The sequence below is a fragment of the Triticum urartu genome, chromosome 7A (genome assembly GCF_056163025.1).
Source record: "Triticum urartu cultivar PI428250 chromosome 7A, HENAU_Tu73, whole genome shotgun sequence".
NCBI lineage: Eukaryota > Viridiplantae > Streptophyta > Magnoliopsida > Poales > Poaceae > Triticum > Triticum urartu.
In genome coordinates this window covers 684,137,841-684,155,910 of record NC_141879.1, presented here as the reverse complement: position 1 = coordinate 684,155,910, position 18,070 = coordinate 684,137,841, and the positions used below count along the sequence as shown (strand labels likewise).

The following is an 18,070-nucleotide window of genomic DNA, read 5'->3' as shown; positions in this document are numbered from 1 at the left end:
GTTAAAATTGGATGAGATTGACTTCGGACAAACCTAATATGTAAAGTAAAAAGGACCGTAGAGAGTATTTCCCCGCAAAAAAGAGCAAAATGTCGATGGAAAAAGATCTAACTCAAAATTGCCGCCACGGAGAAACTCCAATCGGTACATACGCGCGCGTGGGCCGAAACCCGTCTGTTCCCCCCCGCCAACCTTTCCGCCACGTCAGCGATCCGCGCCGTGGCGCATCCGGGCCGTCCATCGCGCACATCGGCGAACGGCTGAGATCGTATCAGATCATTCGAGGCCACCGATCCGTGGCACGCACCCCTCCACCAATCAGAGACACCCTCTCCCGTCCTATAAATCCTCCGCGCCCTCGCCGCCGATTCCTCACCAGTCCTCCCACCTCCCAGCGAAACACCACCGCACCCCACAATCCCACGGCTCTCCCCGGCGAAGTAGCAGCGGCATCCATGGCCCCCAAGGCGGAGAAGAAGCCGGTGGCGGAGAAGGCCGAGAAGACGACGGCAGCCAAGAAGACCAAGGCCGAGAAGCGGCCGCCGGCGTCCAAGGAGGGCGGCGAGAAGAAGGGGAAGAAGAAGTCCAAGAAGAGCGTGGAGACGTACAAGATCTACATCTTCAAGGTGCTGAAGCAGGTGCACCCGGACATCGGCATCTCCTCCAAGGCCATGTCCATCATGAACTCCTTCATCAACGACATCTTCGAGAAGCTCGCCGGCGAGTCGGCCAAGCTTGCGAGGTACAACAAGAAGCCCACCATCACGTCCCGGGAGATCCAGACCTCCGTCCGCCTCGTCCTCCCCGGCGAGCTCGCCAAGCACGCCGTCTCCGAGGGCACCAAGGCTGTCACCAAGTTCACCTCCTCCTAGGCTAGGATGGTTTTCTGTAATAGTCAGCTGTTCAGACCATGTCTTCCTGTAACTTGTGTTGGTTCTGTGGGAACACCCTGTTTCATTACCTCATGAAATATTAATGGTGTTTCTTTGGTCATTGCTCTCTATCATGTTCAGGTTCAGCTATTATCCCCGTCGCTTCACTTGACAGAGTTCTTGCTATGATCCTGTTTGTGTGAGTTCTGAATCTGCAACTTCTATTCTGATTTGTGAGTATGGCTTCTGTAGAACTCTGCTGACAACGATTCTGAATTTGCAAAGATGTTTCAGTTTCACTGTTCCATTTCTTAATTTCAGTTTTCAGCTATTGGTTTACGAGGCTGGTGTTGCCTTCGGCGTGAGGAGGGGAGGCTGTGGTGGTTCGAGTACTTTGTATACTTTGTACATGGTGATGGCGCCGGGGGCTCGAGCAAATCTATTGTCAAGTTGTTCAGGAAACTTGACGTTCTCTTCTTGTACCGTTTGTATTACCATCACACGTTTAGGCTACAGCTCACTTTAAGCCGTCAGTGACATGTTCCAAGCTGCAGCAACCATCTCTGTATCAGAGGGTTGCTTCTATTTTAGTGTCAACCCACGAGCACTGCCGCCAGTTCACGGGTGTCCTTACGCTGTTGGATTTCAGCTCGTGTTCCACTGCAAATTTGCAATTCTTTCTGCAGGTAGAGAATTTTCTTATGGGGCTGGGTGCTCCTGCAATTCTTTTTTCCTTTTCGAAAATGGTCTAGTTTTCCAAGGAAAACTAAGGCAAGACCACATCATGTGTAAGAAAAAAGAAAGAAGAAAAACGCACAACACTGATAACGACCTAAACCGACCACCACCACCACCTAAGACGACTTGAGGGCATGTACAATGCATAGCCTCAAGGTGATGCCTCGCATGCCATGTAGGATCGGATATGACGTAAAGTAGGTTTGGATAGGGAAGCCGGATCCTCTCCAGGAGGCGGATATTTGAAGAAAAAAAGTGTGGTCCGATGACAAAAGCTGAAAAGGTTGGAATGAAAAGTAAAGATGAATGTGTATTAGAGTCTTTATTTTTTATTTAATAATGAGGCCCACTAGTGAGAGCTTGCATTGAAGAGGAAAAAATTAATATAAACGTCTCAAATTACTTTTTATCATGAGGCATGTGGATATGCCACCATTATACATGCACTGGGAGCAAGATCTTTGGAGTGGCTTCAAAAAGAAAAACGACGCCCATGGACGATGTCATCGTCCGCATCGACCATCATCAACCACAAAGTGTTCGCACGAACCGTGCTTGACCAACCCCACCGAACCTTTGATAATGGTTCAGCCATGTCAACAACCTCCAACGCTGCCACCACTTCGACGGACACATACCAATGTTGGAAAAGTACCCTTCGATAATGCCTTCAATCATCGTCAGTAACGGCCCTTGTCGATCAAATCTTTCCCCCAAAATCTTATTCCTCGCCACTTTAACATACCTTGTGTATGGGGCCAGCTGCTACAAACCTGGAAGACTAAGTTGTGGCTCCGCTTGTATTCATTGGTGGTAGACCACACCGAACTAAGCAGGACATCACAGTCATGCAACATCAAGGAGGAATCCCCGAGTGGATGTCGGCACCACCTGGACCTGATCGAGACCACAACACAAGCAACACCACACCGCACAACCGTGCCGCGCCACGGCCAACAAAACACCAGTCGTACCGCCACAGAGCAGCAACCACAAGCCTGCATAGTCCAGATCCGACCGGATCTGAGATTCACCTTGACAATAGCCGCCACCCCGACCATCGCTCGTCGCCACCCAGGCTCGAAGATCCGAGCATGAACACCCCATCACCTTGGCCGCACTTGTTGTCCCACACAACCGAAGTAGACAAAACAAACAACGTCATGCCGCTGCCCCATGCCTCTGTGAACCATCCAAGTCGACCTCCACCGAAATGAAGTGCACAGCCGCCACCTTCCTTGATTTTTTTTAGACAATCCGTGAAACTTTATTAAGACGTCACCATGGTTACAGGGACGAAATGGAGGTCCCCAGGGTGGCCTAACCAAACATGGCGGCCAGGCCCCCGTCGCAGTGCATGTCTCGCTAGATTATGAGCTTCGAAATTCGAGCTCCTAAACTCATGAACAAAATTACATAAAACAAAAGACTTAGCATACTCCCTAATCTCTTGCACGATTGCTCCATATTCTGCTCCACTATTTCTCTTGATGTCATCTATTACCACCGAACAGTCTGAGGCCACCTGTATGGCAGAGACGTTCAAATCTTCCGCGAGTGCCATTGCTTCCCTCACCGCTAACGCCTCCAGCGTAGTGGGGTCGATTATACCTCTGAAAACGATCACCGAGGCACCCTGGAAACTGCCGCCCCTGTCTCTGCAAACTGCACCCACTGCTCCTATTCCCCTCCGTGATGCCACCGCCGCATCCACGTTGAGCTTCATTGTGTTCTCTGGTGACTGAATCCACTGTCTCGGCCGGGGCTGTCTCGATGGAATGTGATGCAAGTTCGGTTTCTTTGTGATTTGAAGGTCATTCCAATAAGACTGGATAAAAATGTGAGTCGACATGGGACTTTGGGAGATGTCTTCATAAATTGCTTTCCTCCTTGCTCCCCACACGGCCCAGAGAGTGATTGCCATTTGAATTAGCTGTTCATATGACAGCGTGTCTATCATCTTGAAAAACCAGTCTTTGGCGTTGTCACTATCACACTGGATCATTTTTTCCACCATATCCTCCTCCGCCAAGGCCCAAACACTTCTGGCCATAGAACAGTTTAAGAGTGCATGTCTCCAAGAGTCGGCAGCCCCACATAATTTGCATGCCCCAGATGTGGCCATATTTCGACGCTGAAGGAGATCCGCCGTGGGTGTGGAGCATCTCGCAAACCGCCATAAGAACATCTTGATTTTGGATGGAACCTCTATCTTCGAGAGCTTCGTCCATTCATTTGCTTGTTGCTCCTATGTACTGCCACCTTCCTTGATGCATGCTCACGCTTTGCTAGTGGGCCCTATGGCGAAGACAATACATGGGATCAGGATGATTAACTTCATGTATGAGAGATTGGGCCAGGCCCGCTCTTGCTTAAAGCATCCATGCCTCAGCTATGCCCCACGAGGAAGGGAGCTCCTATTTGATGCATTCTGCGTCAAATCGGGGTCGCGACTCATGTAGCAAGCCCCGAATGGGCAGGCCCATTAGTGTGCTCGCGCATTCGCCCCGCTTGTACTGTGGCACAAAAAAAAAAAATATCAAGTGCCTTGAACAGGAGTCGAATCGCAGACCACCGGGTTACAAAGCCCTGTCGACAAACCTATGCATTAGACGATAATACATTGGTAAAAAGCAGCACTAAATTTTAAGAACTAACCACAACGCCAGATATGAATACCTTTTCAAAAAAATGAACACTTTTCTTGCAAAGTGTAAATAAATAATTAAAAGGCAAGTATTTTTTGAAAGTCTGAACATTTTGTGCTAGATGTGAACAAATTCCGAAATTTTAAACTTTTCTGAAATGCGATTTGTCAAAAATGTTAACATCTTTTGGAGTTCTGAATTTTTTTTAAAAGTGTGAACTTAACAACACGAACAAATATTGAAATTTCAAACTTCTTCCCAAAATGGCGAACAATTTTTGTAGAAAGTGACCATTTTTTGAAACTGTGAATTTCTTGAAAATTCTGAACTTTCTGTTCAAATAATGAAAAATCTAAAAAATTCTGAACAAATTTGGAAACCTCGGACCATTTGTTGAAATACTCGAACATTTTTCAAGTTTGTGAAAAACATTTGAAAACAGGAATAGTACTTAAAATTCGAAAAAAAATTTCAAAAAACAAAGGTTTTTTCAATTCTTGATTAATTTTCCCATTTGTGAAGTAAATTGGAAGAAACAGGAATGGTTTTTATACGCTGACCAAAATTTTAAGACATGAAGAAATTTTGAAAATCCTGAACATTTTTTCAAGTTGTGATTTTTTTGGAAAAGGAGGAACATTTTTTAAACTTCTGAACAATATTTGAAAACATGAGCATTTTTTGAAAATTTGATAATTTTCTGAAACACAGAACTTTTTTCTCAATTTATGAACAAATTTGCTAAAAATGAAATAATTTTGAAAAGGAAAAAACTTGGAAAATGAAAAGAAACAAAAACCGAAAAAAAGAAAAAAAACTGAGTGAAATGCGCCACTAGTCCACGAACTCAAACTGATTGCACACTTTAAGCCATCAATTCAGAAAGTGATCAGATTTAGTCCACAAACTTGTTTATTTGATCAAACAAGGCCAAAACCGTCTAGAGAGGAGAAGAGGAGAAAAACCGACCACGTGGCCACCACATCCGCGTTCCTTAGACCGTTCTGTGACCAACTATTTTTACAGGGCCCTTTTTGCAAGCTGATCGGTTTTTTTAGCAACCTATCTTAACTAATGGCGTATAAAGAAAATAATAAATAAAAACCACCTTGCATGTGATTTGAACCTACAACCTGTAGGATTTGGCAACTAGCTGATTACCATTGGAACACAACCTATCTTTGTAATAAGTTGCATCGGATTATATATGTTACAATAAGTATGTTGACATTAAACTTTCCATGCACCATGGCGTTATATTGTTTTTAAGAAAACTGTTCTTTCCAAATCAGTAATGTCAAAGGCAGGAAACAAGCTAACGGGTAGTACTTAATAGGATTGTAAATATAAGGAAATCTACCGACCAACACTAGAAGGAAATCATGTGATTGCATGGGATCCACCCGCAGAAAAAGAAACAAAAAGGTGATTGCATGAAATCTCCTGGTTCTACATGAATATATAATTAGTCGGCTGTCACAAAATAAAGAAGTCAGATTGTGTCCCAATGGTTAGCTGCTGCTTGCTAACTCTGATTGGTTGTTGGTTCGAGTCCCCAGCAATGCAGGTTTTTTTTACTCTATACGCCATTTAACCCGACAAGTTTGCAAATACGCCCCTCTAAAAATAGTTAGTCCAACAGTCTAAGAGCCGCTGATGTGGCAGCCAAGTGGCTGGTTTTTCTCCTCTCTAATCAGTTTTGGCCTTATTTGATCAAATAAACAAGTTTGTGGACTAAATCTGATCACTTTCTAAGTTGATGGCCTAAAGTGTCCGATCAGTTTGAGTTCGTGGACTAGCGGCGTATTTCACTCAAAAAAACTTGATAAAGAAAAAGGAAGAAGGAAAGAAATAAGAAAAAACCGGAAAAAACCCTGAAAACCAGGTTCAGGAACTTGCTAGTAGGTTCCCAAAACCAGAATTCTGTAGCACGTTAATGCTACTGAAAATGGGCGGGCCCATATCGTTCGCTCAAACTCTCCGAAATCACTAGTTGAGGAGTCGTTGCAAAGATCACTCCAATTTCTCAGGTTGCGATAAGTGACGTACATGCAGCGCGCCATTTGTCGCAGCCCGGGAGTTTTCCATTTCTTCATAGATTCATTTATTCAAAATATTTTATCTCGCAAACCGTGCATGCAAATGTCAAACCGCTTTCACCGTTGGATTCCTAGCGTCGAGATTTTCAAAATTAAATCCCATATTAATAGGTTTAACGAACTTTTTTTTCACAAAAAAAATAGACGAAAAAACCGAATCGGTAGCACGGGCTTTTTCCCTCTCCGAAAGAGGCACGCCCGTACCTCTCAAGAAATCATAACCATGCCTCTCGCGGAAGCAGAACCATGGCTCTCACGGAAGAAAAAAAACACGTTTTTTTGTTCCCGAGGAAGCACGGTTGTGACTCCCGCGAAAGCACACTCATGCCTCTCGCAGAAGCAAAACCATGACTCTCGCGAAAGGAAAAAATGCGTTTTTTCCCGTTTCTGAGAGACACGGCCGGGACTCTCGCGAAAGCACAATCGTGTCTCTCGCGGAAGCAAAACCGTGACTCTCGCGAAAGGAAAAAAAAACGCGTTTTTTTCGTTTTCCAGAGGCACGGACGTGACTCTCGTGAAAGCACCACCGTGCCTCTCGCGAAAACAAAGCCGTGACTCTCGCGAAAGGAAAAAAAACAGAAAACGCGTTTTTTTTCGTTTCCCAGAGGCATGGCCGTGACTATCGCGAAAGCAAAACCGTGCCTCTCGCGGAAGGAAAACCATGATTCTCGCGGAAAAAAACGCGTTTTTTCGCGCTAATTTTTTTTTGAATTTTTTTTGTCGAGAAGCTAAGGAAGACCGGTGAAAAACCAAAACGTCAAAAAACCCCGAAAAAACCCGTTTAAATAGCCGAAAACGCATGCTGAAAAATAAAAAATAAAATCCATAGGAGCACCCAGAGCGCGACACGTGGCGAATGGCTGAAAGCGCCAACTGACGCTGATCGTTGCAAGGCTCCCAAAGAAGCACTTGTTAACTAGTGGCTTCCTGAACTCTCCCATGTGCGTTTCAGCGACAGTTTGTTGCGGCGCGCGTCATATATGATATTCTCTCCTATTCAGCGCCGTCAGCGCCGCGGAACCCAACCGGCGCTCGCTCGTGCAGCTGCCTGGCTAACGACTAGAGCATCACGTTACAAGTGACGCTTATACTTCAAGAATATTTATAGCCCGCTCATACGTGATTTTCCTAAAAAAATGAACAATTTTAGAAATTTCACATATTTCAAAAAAAACTTCGTGAAGATGCAAAAAACACGCTGCCTTATTAAAAAAATCACAAATTATAAAACAGTTCACGTATTCAGAAAAATTCATGAATTTTAAAAAGTTCATAAAGTTGAAAAAGTTCACTAATTTGAGAAAAAGTTCATGAAATTTGAAAATAATCACGAACGGAAAAAAGTTATCGGATTTTTGAAAAAATATGAAATTAGAAAAATCTTCAATTTAAAAAAAACACAAATATGAAAAAATTGCATCGATCTTGCAATAAGAAAGTTCATTGATTTTGGAAAAAAATTCATCAATTTTGAAATAAAATCACCGATTTCTGGGAAAAAGTTGATCAAATTAGAAAAACTGAACCGGATTTGGACAGAAGTTCATCAATTTGGAAAACAAAATTCAATGAATTTGAAAAAAGTTAATCAAATTTGAAAAAAGTTAATCAAATTTGAAAAAGGCGCATCAAAAATTTGAAAAAAAGTTCGACGAATTTGGAAATTCCTGTGCAGTTTCAAACAACAGAAACAGAAAAAGATAGAAATATAAATACAAAAAATGGTCCAGAAAAAACCCGACTGGAGGAAGTATAAAAAGGGAAAGAAAATAGATTTTCACAAGTGGTGGTTGGTTTGGTCTGGTCTCTCTATTTCACCCACTCGTCCCTTGTTCGGTTGCATCCCTCAAAGACCACCACTATGGCTCCTTAATACACGGTGCCGATGAAAGTGGCGCAGTTCCTTCCTCGACAATGAAGAAGCTGAGAATTTCCTCCTCACGGGTGGTAAGAACCTCAAAACCCTAGGATAGGATGATGTGGTTATATCATGCCATGTTGATGACTGTTGAAGGGGGATTCAAGATTAGCTTACTGAAATCACAAACCTTGAGCCCTTTTCTTTTGCTCACACAAATGAAAGTTAGGTTGGGTGTAGAAAGAGAGAAATGATAACATGAGATGGTTACCCATGCATGCGAACGTGATACACATTTTTTTACCACTCATAAACCAACCAAGATCATTATCGAGGTAAAGGCAACAAGATCATACCCTCGACGATCCATCAACGCAACGAAGATGTTGACGACGTTAATGAAGTCATCTGATTCTCGCAGTATGGTTGTACCTCCCAGCCTCGAGAGCTTCTCCTCGCCAAGTTCTGCCCGATCCGGCATTGAATATTATAATGCCTCCAAGGTATCCGCACATTCCAATGTAGAACACCTCAATAACTCATGGACCAACACAACGAAGTTGAGGGGAATATAGAGTGACATGGCGCTGCCGAGAGGTGTTAAGGTCTTGGTGGCCCCCCTGGAGCGCCCCTTGCCCCTCTATATACTACTCCCTCCGTTCCTAAATATTTGTCTTTATAGACATTTCAAATGACTACTACATACGGATGTATATAGACATATTTTAAAGTGTAGATTCACTCATTTTGCTCCGTATATAGTCACTTATTAAAATGTCTAGAAAGACAAGTATTTAGAAACGGAGGGAGTAGATAACATGTTACGTTATTAATGTAGAGACCAACTACAACCCTGATGACAAGTGAACTACTTGGGACATGTTTTTTCCTGGACTATCCGCAAGTGATTATGTTCGTACTTGGCCTGATGACGATCATATTTTACGAATGATCTGCAAAGGGGCAAAACACAGATGAAAGCATAATTCATATTTATAAGACACATTTGAGGTTTTGAAGTCGTGTCAAACATGATATGGAAAACTACATACACTATATTGACTCAACTGACGTGATATCTGTATGTGGGCGGTCATATACAAGCGATTTGATAAATTACTTCGGCAGATTGGAACACAAAGAGAAATCCAACAGCGCGAGACATTCCTGAACTAGCGGCAGTGCTCGTGGATTCTGACGGTCAACTGCAAGCAGCCAAACAACCTTTCGGGATCGTGGAAAAATACATTGCTGTCTGAAGCAGCGTAGTTGCTGTGTTGGTTAGCACCGATGGTTGCTGCATCTTGGAACATGTGTTTGACGGCTTGAAGTGAGCTGTAGCTTGAACATGTGAAGTTACAGTGCATAGGGTACAGATGACTTGTACAAGAGCAGCTATATTGCACTGGAGAAGTACTGAAAACCGGGCCGCGTCCTAAGCTACTCCTTGAACTAAAACCACGACGAGTAATTTGGAACGGAAAAAGTATATTGCAGTGCAAAATTGCTAAAAATCGTGTCTGTCTAGCCCTGTATTACGGCCGCTTGCGGAGGTAAAAACCTTGCCTTAACAGTTCCAAACCATGTCGTGCTCAGTCTGAAAAAATAGATTTTTTCAAAACTATGATATATTATATAGCATTTCCGAGAACTATAGCACGTAATGCAAAAAAACCAAAACTAGTAGCCCGTCGGCCAGGTGTTGGCCGAAGTGGCACTTTTCGGTCGCAGCTTGGCCGAAATGGGCTTTTTGGCCCGCGGTTGACCGAAGATACGCCTAGCTGGGCCGAAAACCGGGTGTCGGTGGAAGTAGGGCCGAAAATAGTAGCTTCGGCCTGGGGCCGACCGAAGTGGGCCTTTTCGGCCAGGCAGTGGCCGAAGTACCTTTTCGGCCACGCATCGACCGAAAAGTGTCGGATAAGGCACCGCGCGACGTCTCCTTCCTCTCGCCTCTGTTCTTCTTTCTCTCTCTCGTTTCTTCTCTGTACCTCACCACCCCTAGCTGATTTCCTCCGTTTTCCACCCATTTTCACATCTAAGCCACTGAATCGGTAGATCGTATCAATCTCAAACGGCCTACGGTGTTTTTTTTTTGCTATGGGATAGTTTTCTGTGCGTTTGGGGAGGAGTAGCCATGGTGGGGAGGAGGAGATGCGGTTGGGCAGCAGGTGTTGATGAGGAGGAGCAGGAGTTGTGGGGGAGCATGCAACAGCTGTGGAGGAGGAGGTGCGGCTTGGGGGTGACTGGAGTTGAACCTCCGGCCGTCGAGGGGGCGGCGGTGGTGCTGTCGTTGTTCGGTGGTGCAAGCACCTCCGCTAAGGTATAATCATCTCCTCACAAATTTTCTCTTAGTTGCATAGTTTAGTTAGCGTAGATAAATTATATTGCGAATTGTAGTGTTAATTTGTATGTGGTGGCATTTTAGCGGAGTAATAATTGTGTTAGTGTAGCGGAATAATAATGATTGTGTTAGTTTAGCGGATAATAAAAATTGTGTTAGTGTTAATTTGTATGTGGTGGCATTTTAGCGGATTTTAGTTAGTGTAGCGGATAATATTAGTGTTCGTTGTGATTAATGAGAAGATGACAATGTCTGACAGGTGAAAATATCCGAATCAGTAAATCTGAATGTTTACTACGGCGCTGGTAATGTTCGATATAATGAGTTGGGGGTTGATCTTAGTGAGTTTAAAAATGGCGTCATGGCACTAGCAGACCCGGACAGACTGGACATTAGACAATTGAAGTACTGGTTGACAACTAGTTTCGTGCTGGATCCTAAAGTATGTTCCGTCAGTATTCATGCATTGTGGACCAAATCTTGTAAAAATGTCAAGTGGGAGTTGATGCCGGTAGATAGGAGCCGGCATTGGTTGTCCTTGTTAAGACGGTGCCGAGACCAAAGAATCCACCCATATGCACTTGTGCAACCTGTGCCGAAGGAGGAGAATACCGTACAACTCCACAGGGGGTATGAACCCAGCCAAGGCAGTGAAGTGGCTAACGAGATTGTTTTATCCGGGTCACAGCCACAAGATGTGGATGCTAGCCAACCCGAGAAAGAGTCAGACTATGTGCCACATAATGTTTGTGGTCCTGATACTGGGCAGAGTAGCCAGTCGATAATATTAGCTGGTTCTGGTTTTGCTGATGGGGATGAGGAAGGGGATGAAATGCAGAGGGTGATGGAGGAAGAGGACGAGGATGGATTGGTGGAGGAACTGGATTCTGAAAATTCTGAGGATGAAGTGGAGGTACCGATTCCTTCTGCATGGGAGCATGACATATCCACCGGCCTTACGGTCAACGATGGCCATGAGACTCCATAGCAGTATAATCTGAACCAAATACAGATAGGGGCTATGTTTGATACAAAGAAAAAAATTGAAGTATGCGGTGATAAAGTGGGCTATGTCTACGCAGAGGGTTTTCCGGACACACATATCAAGTCCAACAAACTATATCGTGAAATGTGTTGTAACAGGTTGTCCTGGGAAGGTGCACGGGCACATGCCGAAGTATGACATCCACTGGGTTGTCACCATTGTCGTCCCACATAATTATGTGAGGAAGAACCTGCTGGTGAAGCATCCGAACCTGACTTCAAGTCTCATTGCGCAACTCATGTATACTGAGATAGTAGAGAAAAAGATATGGAAGCAAAACACATCCAAATAGCAGTGAAGGTCAGATGGAATTATGTCATTCCTTATGGAAGGCTTGGAGGGCTAAGCAGAAGGATATGGAGGAAAGGTTTGGGACGTTCTTCGACTCATATGATAATGTTGTCCGTCTCCTGAGCATACTAAAGGAGAGGAATCCCGGCACTTATGTGAACGTACAACACATGAGGTTGCTGAGTATACCAGATCAAGGTGTTGAAACGAGTGTTCTTTTCTTTTGCTATGTGCATCGAAGCTTTCCGACATTGTCCTCCTGTTATGTTTGTGGATGGTACATTCCTGACCGGTCAGTATAGAGGGCAAATCCTGACTGTTATTGGTGTGGACGGGAACAATCAAATCATCCCACTTGCCATGGCATTTGTGGAGGGTGAGAACTTTCTCAGCTGGGTATGGTTCTTCCGCCAAGTGAAAATTGCTATCGTGAAGGACCGACCAAACGTGTGTGTCATTCATGACAGACATGCTGGTATATTGAAGGCCGTGAAGACACTTCGTAATCCAACAGATGACAAACCAACACCTTGGAGGTGCTTGCAGAGCCGATGGTGCATGCGCCATCTTGGGGCTAATTTTTTCTCATAGTTCAACAACAAGTGGTTGATGAACTAGTTCAAAAAATTATGCAAGCAGAGCCAACAGCGCAAATACGAATTTATTTGGTCAAAACTACATGAGTTTACTAAGAAGCAGGTCCGTGCGAGGAAGAAAATGGAAGAAGATCAGGTTAAATTAGCAGCACTCATTGTGGAGTTAGAGGAGCCAGTAGGTCTTTGTGACTTGCCAGCAATTGACCCTCCTAATACTAAGAGAAAGAAGGGAAGGGCAATAAAGAATTTTTTCTGAGTGGATAGAGAAAGAGCCTCCAATGAATTGGTCTTTGCTGCATGACACACATGGAGCTAGGTATGGCCACATGACAACCAATCTTGCAGAGGTGTATAACTTTGTGCTGAGAGGGAATAGAGCATTGCCACTCACAGCTATTGTGGAGACTGTATTCCATGGCACTTTGAGATATTTCAGAGAAAGGCACGAGTTAGCAAAGAAGCATATTGAAGATAATCAGAACACACCTTATTGTAGCCGTGTCATGGAATACATGGCAAAGAAGATAGAGAAAGCAAAGAAGCACACTGTCAGACTCATAGGGAATCAAGAAAGGAGGTATGAGGTTCAACTTCCTACCGATGGTTTTGATTCTGGAAATGAGGTTAAGACACACGAGGTAAAAATTGGAACGGAATTTTATCCAACGTGTGAGTGTACATGCAACAAACCGAAGTTGTTGCACCTACCTTGCTCTCATGTGTTGGCTATCTGTGGCCAGATTGAGTTGGATGCTATATCCTTCGTGTCCCCATACTATTTAAAAGAGGCAGTGCTCAACACCTGGACAGGCGAGATGACAGGGTTTAGAGTCGTCGACAATTTCAAGAAGGTAAACGACGGTGAGAGAGTATACATCCCGCATCCAGACCTTCGGCGAACAAGTAGGGGCAGACGAAAGGCCCGTCGCATCTGGAACGATATGGACCAGTCTGAAGCTGGTGGAGCAATCAGACAATGTTTGTTATGCGCGGCTTATGGGCATAGGATGAAATATTGTCCCGACCTGAACAAAGATGGTGCTTCCGCATCGACGAGTGCTTCCACATCGATGGCTGCGACAACAGGAGCAAGAGGCGGACGTGGTCGTGGCAGTCGAGGCCGAAGGGGCGGACGAGGAAGAAATAACTCACAAGCTACATAACGTGTCGTAGTGGGTTTTAATATGTAATATGGCAGGACTATGTTTTAATATGTAATATGTCAGGACTATGTTTTAATTTGTAATATGTCAGGACTATGTTTTAATTTGTAATATGTTAGGACTATGTTTTAATATGTAATATGTCAGGACTATGTTTTAATTCGTAATATGTATGTGTGCATATAATGGAGTCCATATAATGACTTACTATGTTGGACATATTTTTCATAACCGCTAACAATCTCTTTATTTTGTAGGTTAAGTTGGGCTGGACTTCTACCCTTGGCACGGCTGGTTGAGGGTACATCGGATGAGTGGATTGATGGTCCGGACTTAGATGAGGCAGGTGAACCATTGCAGTTACACAAGAGGCAAGTGAAACGTTTCTCTTACGACAAGTCACTCCTTACCTGCTTAGTAGATAGATGGAGACTAGAGACACATATGTTTCACTTTCCCTGGGGAGAGATGGCGCCTACTTTACAGGACGTGTCTTACTTGTTGGGATTACTCTGGCCGGTGCTGCCATAGGTCCCTTAGAGGCAGAATCTGGGTGGCAAGCAGCGATGCAGACCCGTTTTTTGGCTGCGGTCCCGACTGCTAGGGCCATAGACAACGATACTCATGGACCTCTTTTTAGATGGTTGAGCCAGTTTCAGATAACCATCACGGCCACTTAAACAAATGTTGTTTTTTAGTTGTCCGATGTTCATACAATTATTACGTTTCTATGTAGATTATCTCGTTAGGATATCCCGACGTTCAATTGTCGGAGGCACAGATTGACCAATCCCTAGAGGCATATATTCTTTCGCTGTTCGGCAAGACGATGTTTACGGAGAACCACGTGACCACTGTCGATGCACGACTCATCGGTATTGCACGAGAGATAGCTGACACACGTTGCCCTGCGGATATTCTACAGAGGAGTTTTGGTTCTGCTGTGTTAGCGACTACGTACAGAGGCCTGTGCAAAGCTTGCTTGTTGAAGTCTAGAAAATCTAGTCTTGTTGGATGTCCATTATTGTTGCAGCTCTGGTCATACGAGAGATTCCCTATTGGACGACCCTATGTCTACGTTGATAAACCTTTTGGTTTGGAGGAGTTAGCTGGGACTTATGTGCCTGCTATCGGCGACTTACCTACTATGGGATCTGTTTGGACACGGCGAGAGACACTTTTATATTAAGTAACAATTAATTCAATTATTTCTTGCCATTCAATAGTATTACTAATGCTTATTTGTTGTCATGCACAGAGACAGTTTGCGCATACTCAGGTTAGGGGATGCTACCCGTCCTTCATGGCGCAGTTTGATAGTTTGCACGAGGATCAAGTTATTTGGGAGCAATACTCGCCTCAGGCTATATCATCGAGGTACCTAGTTGGGATTTCTGGATTGTGCACTAGAGATCGGCACTTTTGGATGACCAAGGCCAAGTTGGTGTTTGACGTGACGGTTGAGGAGATGTCTCTTCATAGGGTGATGAGACAGTTCGGTCTATATCAAGAGCCTGAGATTCCAGATATTCCACACTTGCCAGAACACGTGCACAAGTAAGTACTAATACTATTTTAGTTGTCAACTCTGCATTCATAATATACCTAATCATGTATCGCGCATGTCAATCTCAGGGACAGTCGCCTAGGAGGAAACAAGTCCATGGCTTATTGGCTTAAGAGCATTACCCCTTACGTTGACGAATGGACTACCGCTGCGATAAATATCCGGGGTGAGGTTCGGCCCTTTAACTGGGAAATGTTCGGGTTGTATCTGCAGCGTTACCGGCATACAACGAGGATCTACTTGGTTCCATCAGCTGCTCCTGATCAGATCGAAGCCCCTCTCACCAGCGATATGTACCCAACTGCCTCTGTTGTGGGAACCAGACACCACGCGGTAAATGCCTTGGTTCTCATATGTTAAGTCTTTTGTTAATCTGGACATATTCGCTTGGTTGTCTATTCGTGGTGTCTATCATACAACGAGGATATAATTGGTTAACTCTTTGTGTACAGGGTGATTTGACAGTACAGGCGCGAGAGGAGGTTTCCGCTTTAATGCGGCGCTTTCAGAGGGGAGAAACTATCCCACCGCGAGAGGGCGTCTCATGGTTGAGGCGTCTTAATGACAAGCTACGCGGGATTTACGCAGCTATTACGTGTAGACGGACTTCGGATGTTGCACTTCCTCCTCCAGCACATCGTCCGCCACGTCCCTCTGTACAGCATTCAGAACCACGACCCTCTGTGCACCGTTCAGAACCACGATCCTCTGTGCATCGTGCAGAACCTCATCCTTCACAGCAAGGGAGCTCTTCCTGGCATGAGTCACCTCCTTCACAGCCAGGGAGCTCTTCCTGGCATGAGCCACCTCCTTCACAGCTAGGGAGCGCTTACTGGCATCAGCAGATGAATCTAGGTAACACTACTCACTACATTCTTTTGAACAGTGTAGTAATCGTTTTTGCATTCTCAGCAGTCACTGATGCTTACTGGTGGTGCTTCGTTCATGCATTTGTATCAATTTTACATGTTTTACTTTACCGCAGGCGGCAACCAGTCGCAACCGTTCATGCATTCAGAGCAGTCACCGATCCTTAGTGGTGGTGCTTCGTACTTTGAGGGCGACCGCAAGGATGATGACCAAGCTACAAACATTTATGGCTTCTCGCAGACAGTGTTTCACACCCCACCACCACCACCGACGCAGGAGACATAGACCGTGACAGACGAGGTTAACTATGGTCGTGGTTATCGCGAGCCTCGTCCACCGCCTCAGCGCTTATCGCCTTCCGTTCCTCGCCCGAGGAAGACCCAGACTCGTCGTCGTCCCCCGCAGTGATATGTTTATCTATCTAAGTATGACTCATTATCTATGTTAGTTTTCAGACTATTCGCAGTTGTGTGTCAGTATTTATGTATGAGACATGCTTAATGTATGTGTTACTATCGCACTTGCTTCTATCTAATCAGGAGACATATATTGTTTTATGTATGCGAGAGACATATTACTATTAATCCGCATTCTTATTCCAGTTACATTTCCAAATAGACTACAACCGATAATTAAGATACAAGTACATCTGAATTGAACGGTGCGGCTGAACTTGTGCAATACATCTTACATACTACAAAATGAAATTCAGATAGAACATAATGCCCTACAATAATACAATACAAACTAATAATGCAAATACATATGAATGAAACGGTACAACAGGAATACATCTTACATACTACATGAAGTCATCATTGTCATCCTCCGTTGATGCAGCCCTCTTGCCCTTCGACCATGCGATCCTCTTGCCCTCCGTCGATGCAGAACTCTTGCCCTTCGAGGATGTAGAACTCTTGCCTTTGGACGATGCAGAACTCTTGCCCTTCGACGATGTAGAACCCGGAAGCAGCGGCATGAAGATATCATCGTCGTCCTCGCTCTCCTCAGTCCATAAAAATGGATGCTTTTCTGCAGTCCTTCTGAAAGTTTCACTCTTCGGCTCCACCACCTTCTTCCACCTTTCATGCAACCTAAGTTCTTTACGTACCTCCTCATAGGTCCTTTCAGGCCACCCAGACCTACGTAATTCGTGAGCCAACTCATTCATTATGGTGTCACTACCGGTGAGTTCGTCCCATGGAACTATCCTATTGTCCATCCTGAAATCGGTAGCTAGACTCAGCAAAGTGCTGCTCATCTCAGGGTGAAAACTACGATCGAATGGATAATGGGACATCTCGACTACACTACACTGGAATGCTTATCCACCTCCACCGGAAGGGGGTTTTATAGATAAAGAGGAGAAAATGGCGGGAAAGGGTTGGCGGGAAAATAAGACGGGAAAGGGTTGGCGGGAAACGGCGGGAACATATGGCGAGAAGGGGTTGGCGGGAAACGGGTGGTGGGAACATATGGCGGGAAGGGGTTGGCGAGAAACGGGTGGCGAGAAAATACATTTCAGCCTAATGTATGAGCCATGCAACTTCGGCCTACACGAGACCAAAAAGTACTTTTCAGCCTAGGCTTGACTAAAAAGTCTATTTCGGCCTACACTTGACCGAAAAGTGCCTTTTCGGCCAGGACCCCACCACTTCGGCCAAGAGATGGCCGAAAAGTCTACTTCGGCCTAAGTGTGGCCGAAAAGTCCTATTTCGGCCAAGAGATGTCCAAAAAGTCTACTTCAACCTAACTGTGGCCGAAAAGTCCTATTTCGACCAAGAGATGGCCGACGGGCTACTACTTCTGATTTTTATGAAAATCATGCTATAGTTTTCGAAAATGCTATAAAATATATCATAGTTTTGAAAAAAAATCCACTTTGTGCTGCAACAACAGCAAAACGATACCGGGAATGTAGCTAAGGCCCGATTGAAACGACCTTTTTCCCTCCTGATTCGTGTGGACAATTGAACTGTTCG

The 18,070-nt window shown here is 44.6% G+C and overlaps 1 protein-coding gene across 1 annotated transcript; it reads left to right on the top strand.

Annotated features, from left to right (window-relative positions):
- The first annotated feature begins 361 nt into the window (after positions 1 to 361).
- On the top strand, positions 362 to 993 carry LOC125529773 (histone H2B.3-like). Its single transcript, XM_048694190.2, has one exon. It carries the CDS (start codon positions 456 to 458, stop codon positions 870 to 872), a length of 417 nt encoding a protein of 138 aa, XP_048550147.2. The 5' UTR covers positions 362 to 455; the 3' UTR covers positions 873 to 993.
- The last annotated feature ends 17,077 nt before the right edge of the window (positions 994 to 18,070 follow it).

Excerpts from the sequence above, each read along its gene's own strand:
- LOC125529773 (XM_048694190.2), top strand. The coding sequence starts at position 456 with ATGGCCCCCAAGGCGGAGAAGAAGCCGGTGGCGGAGAAGGCCGAGAAG.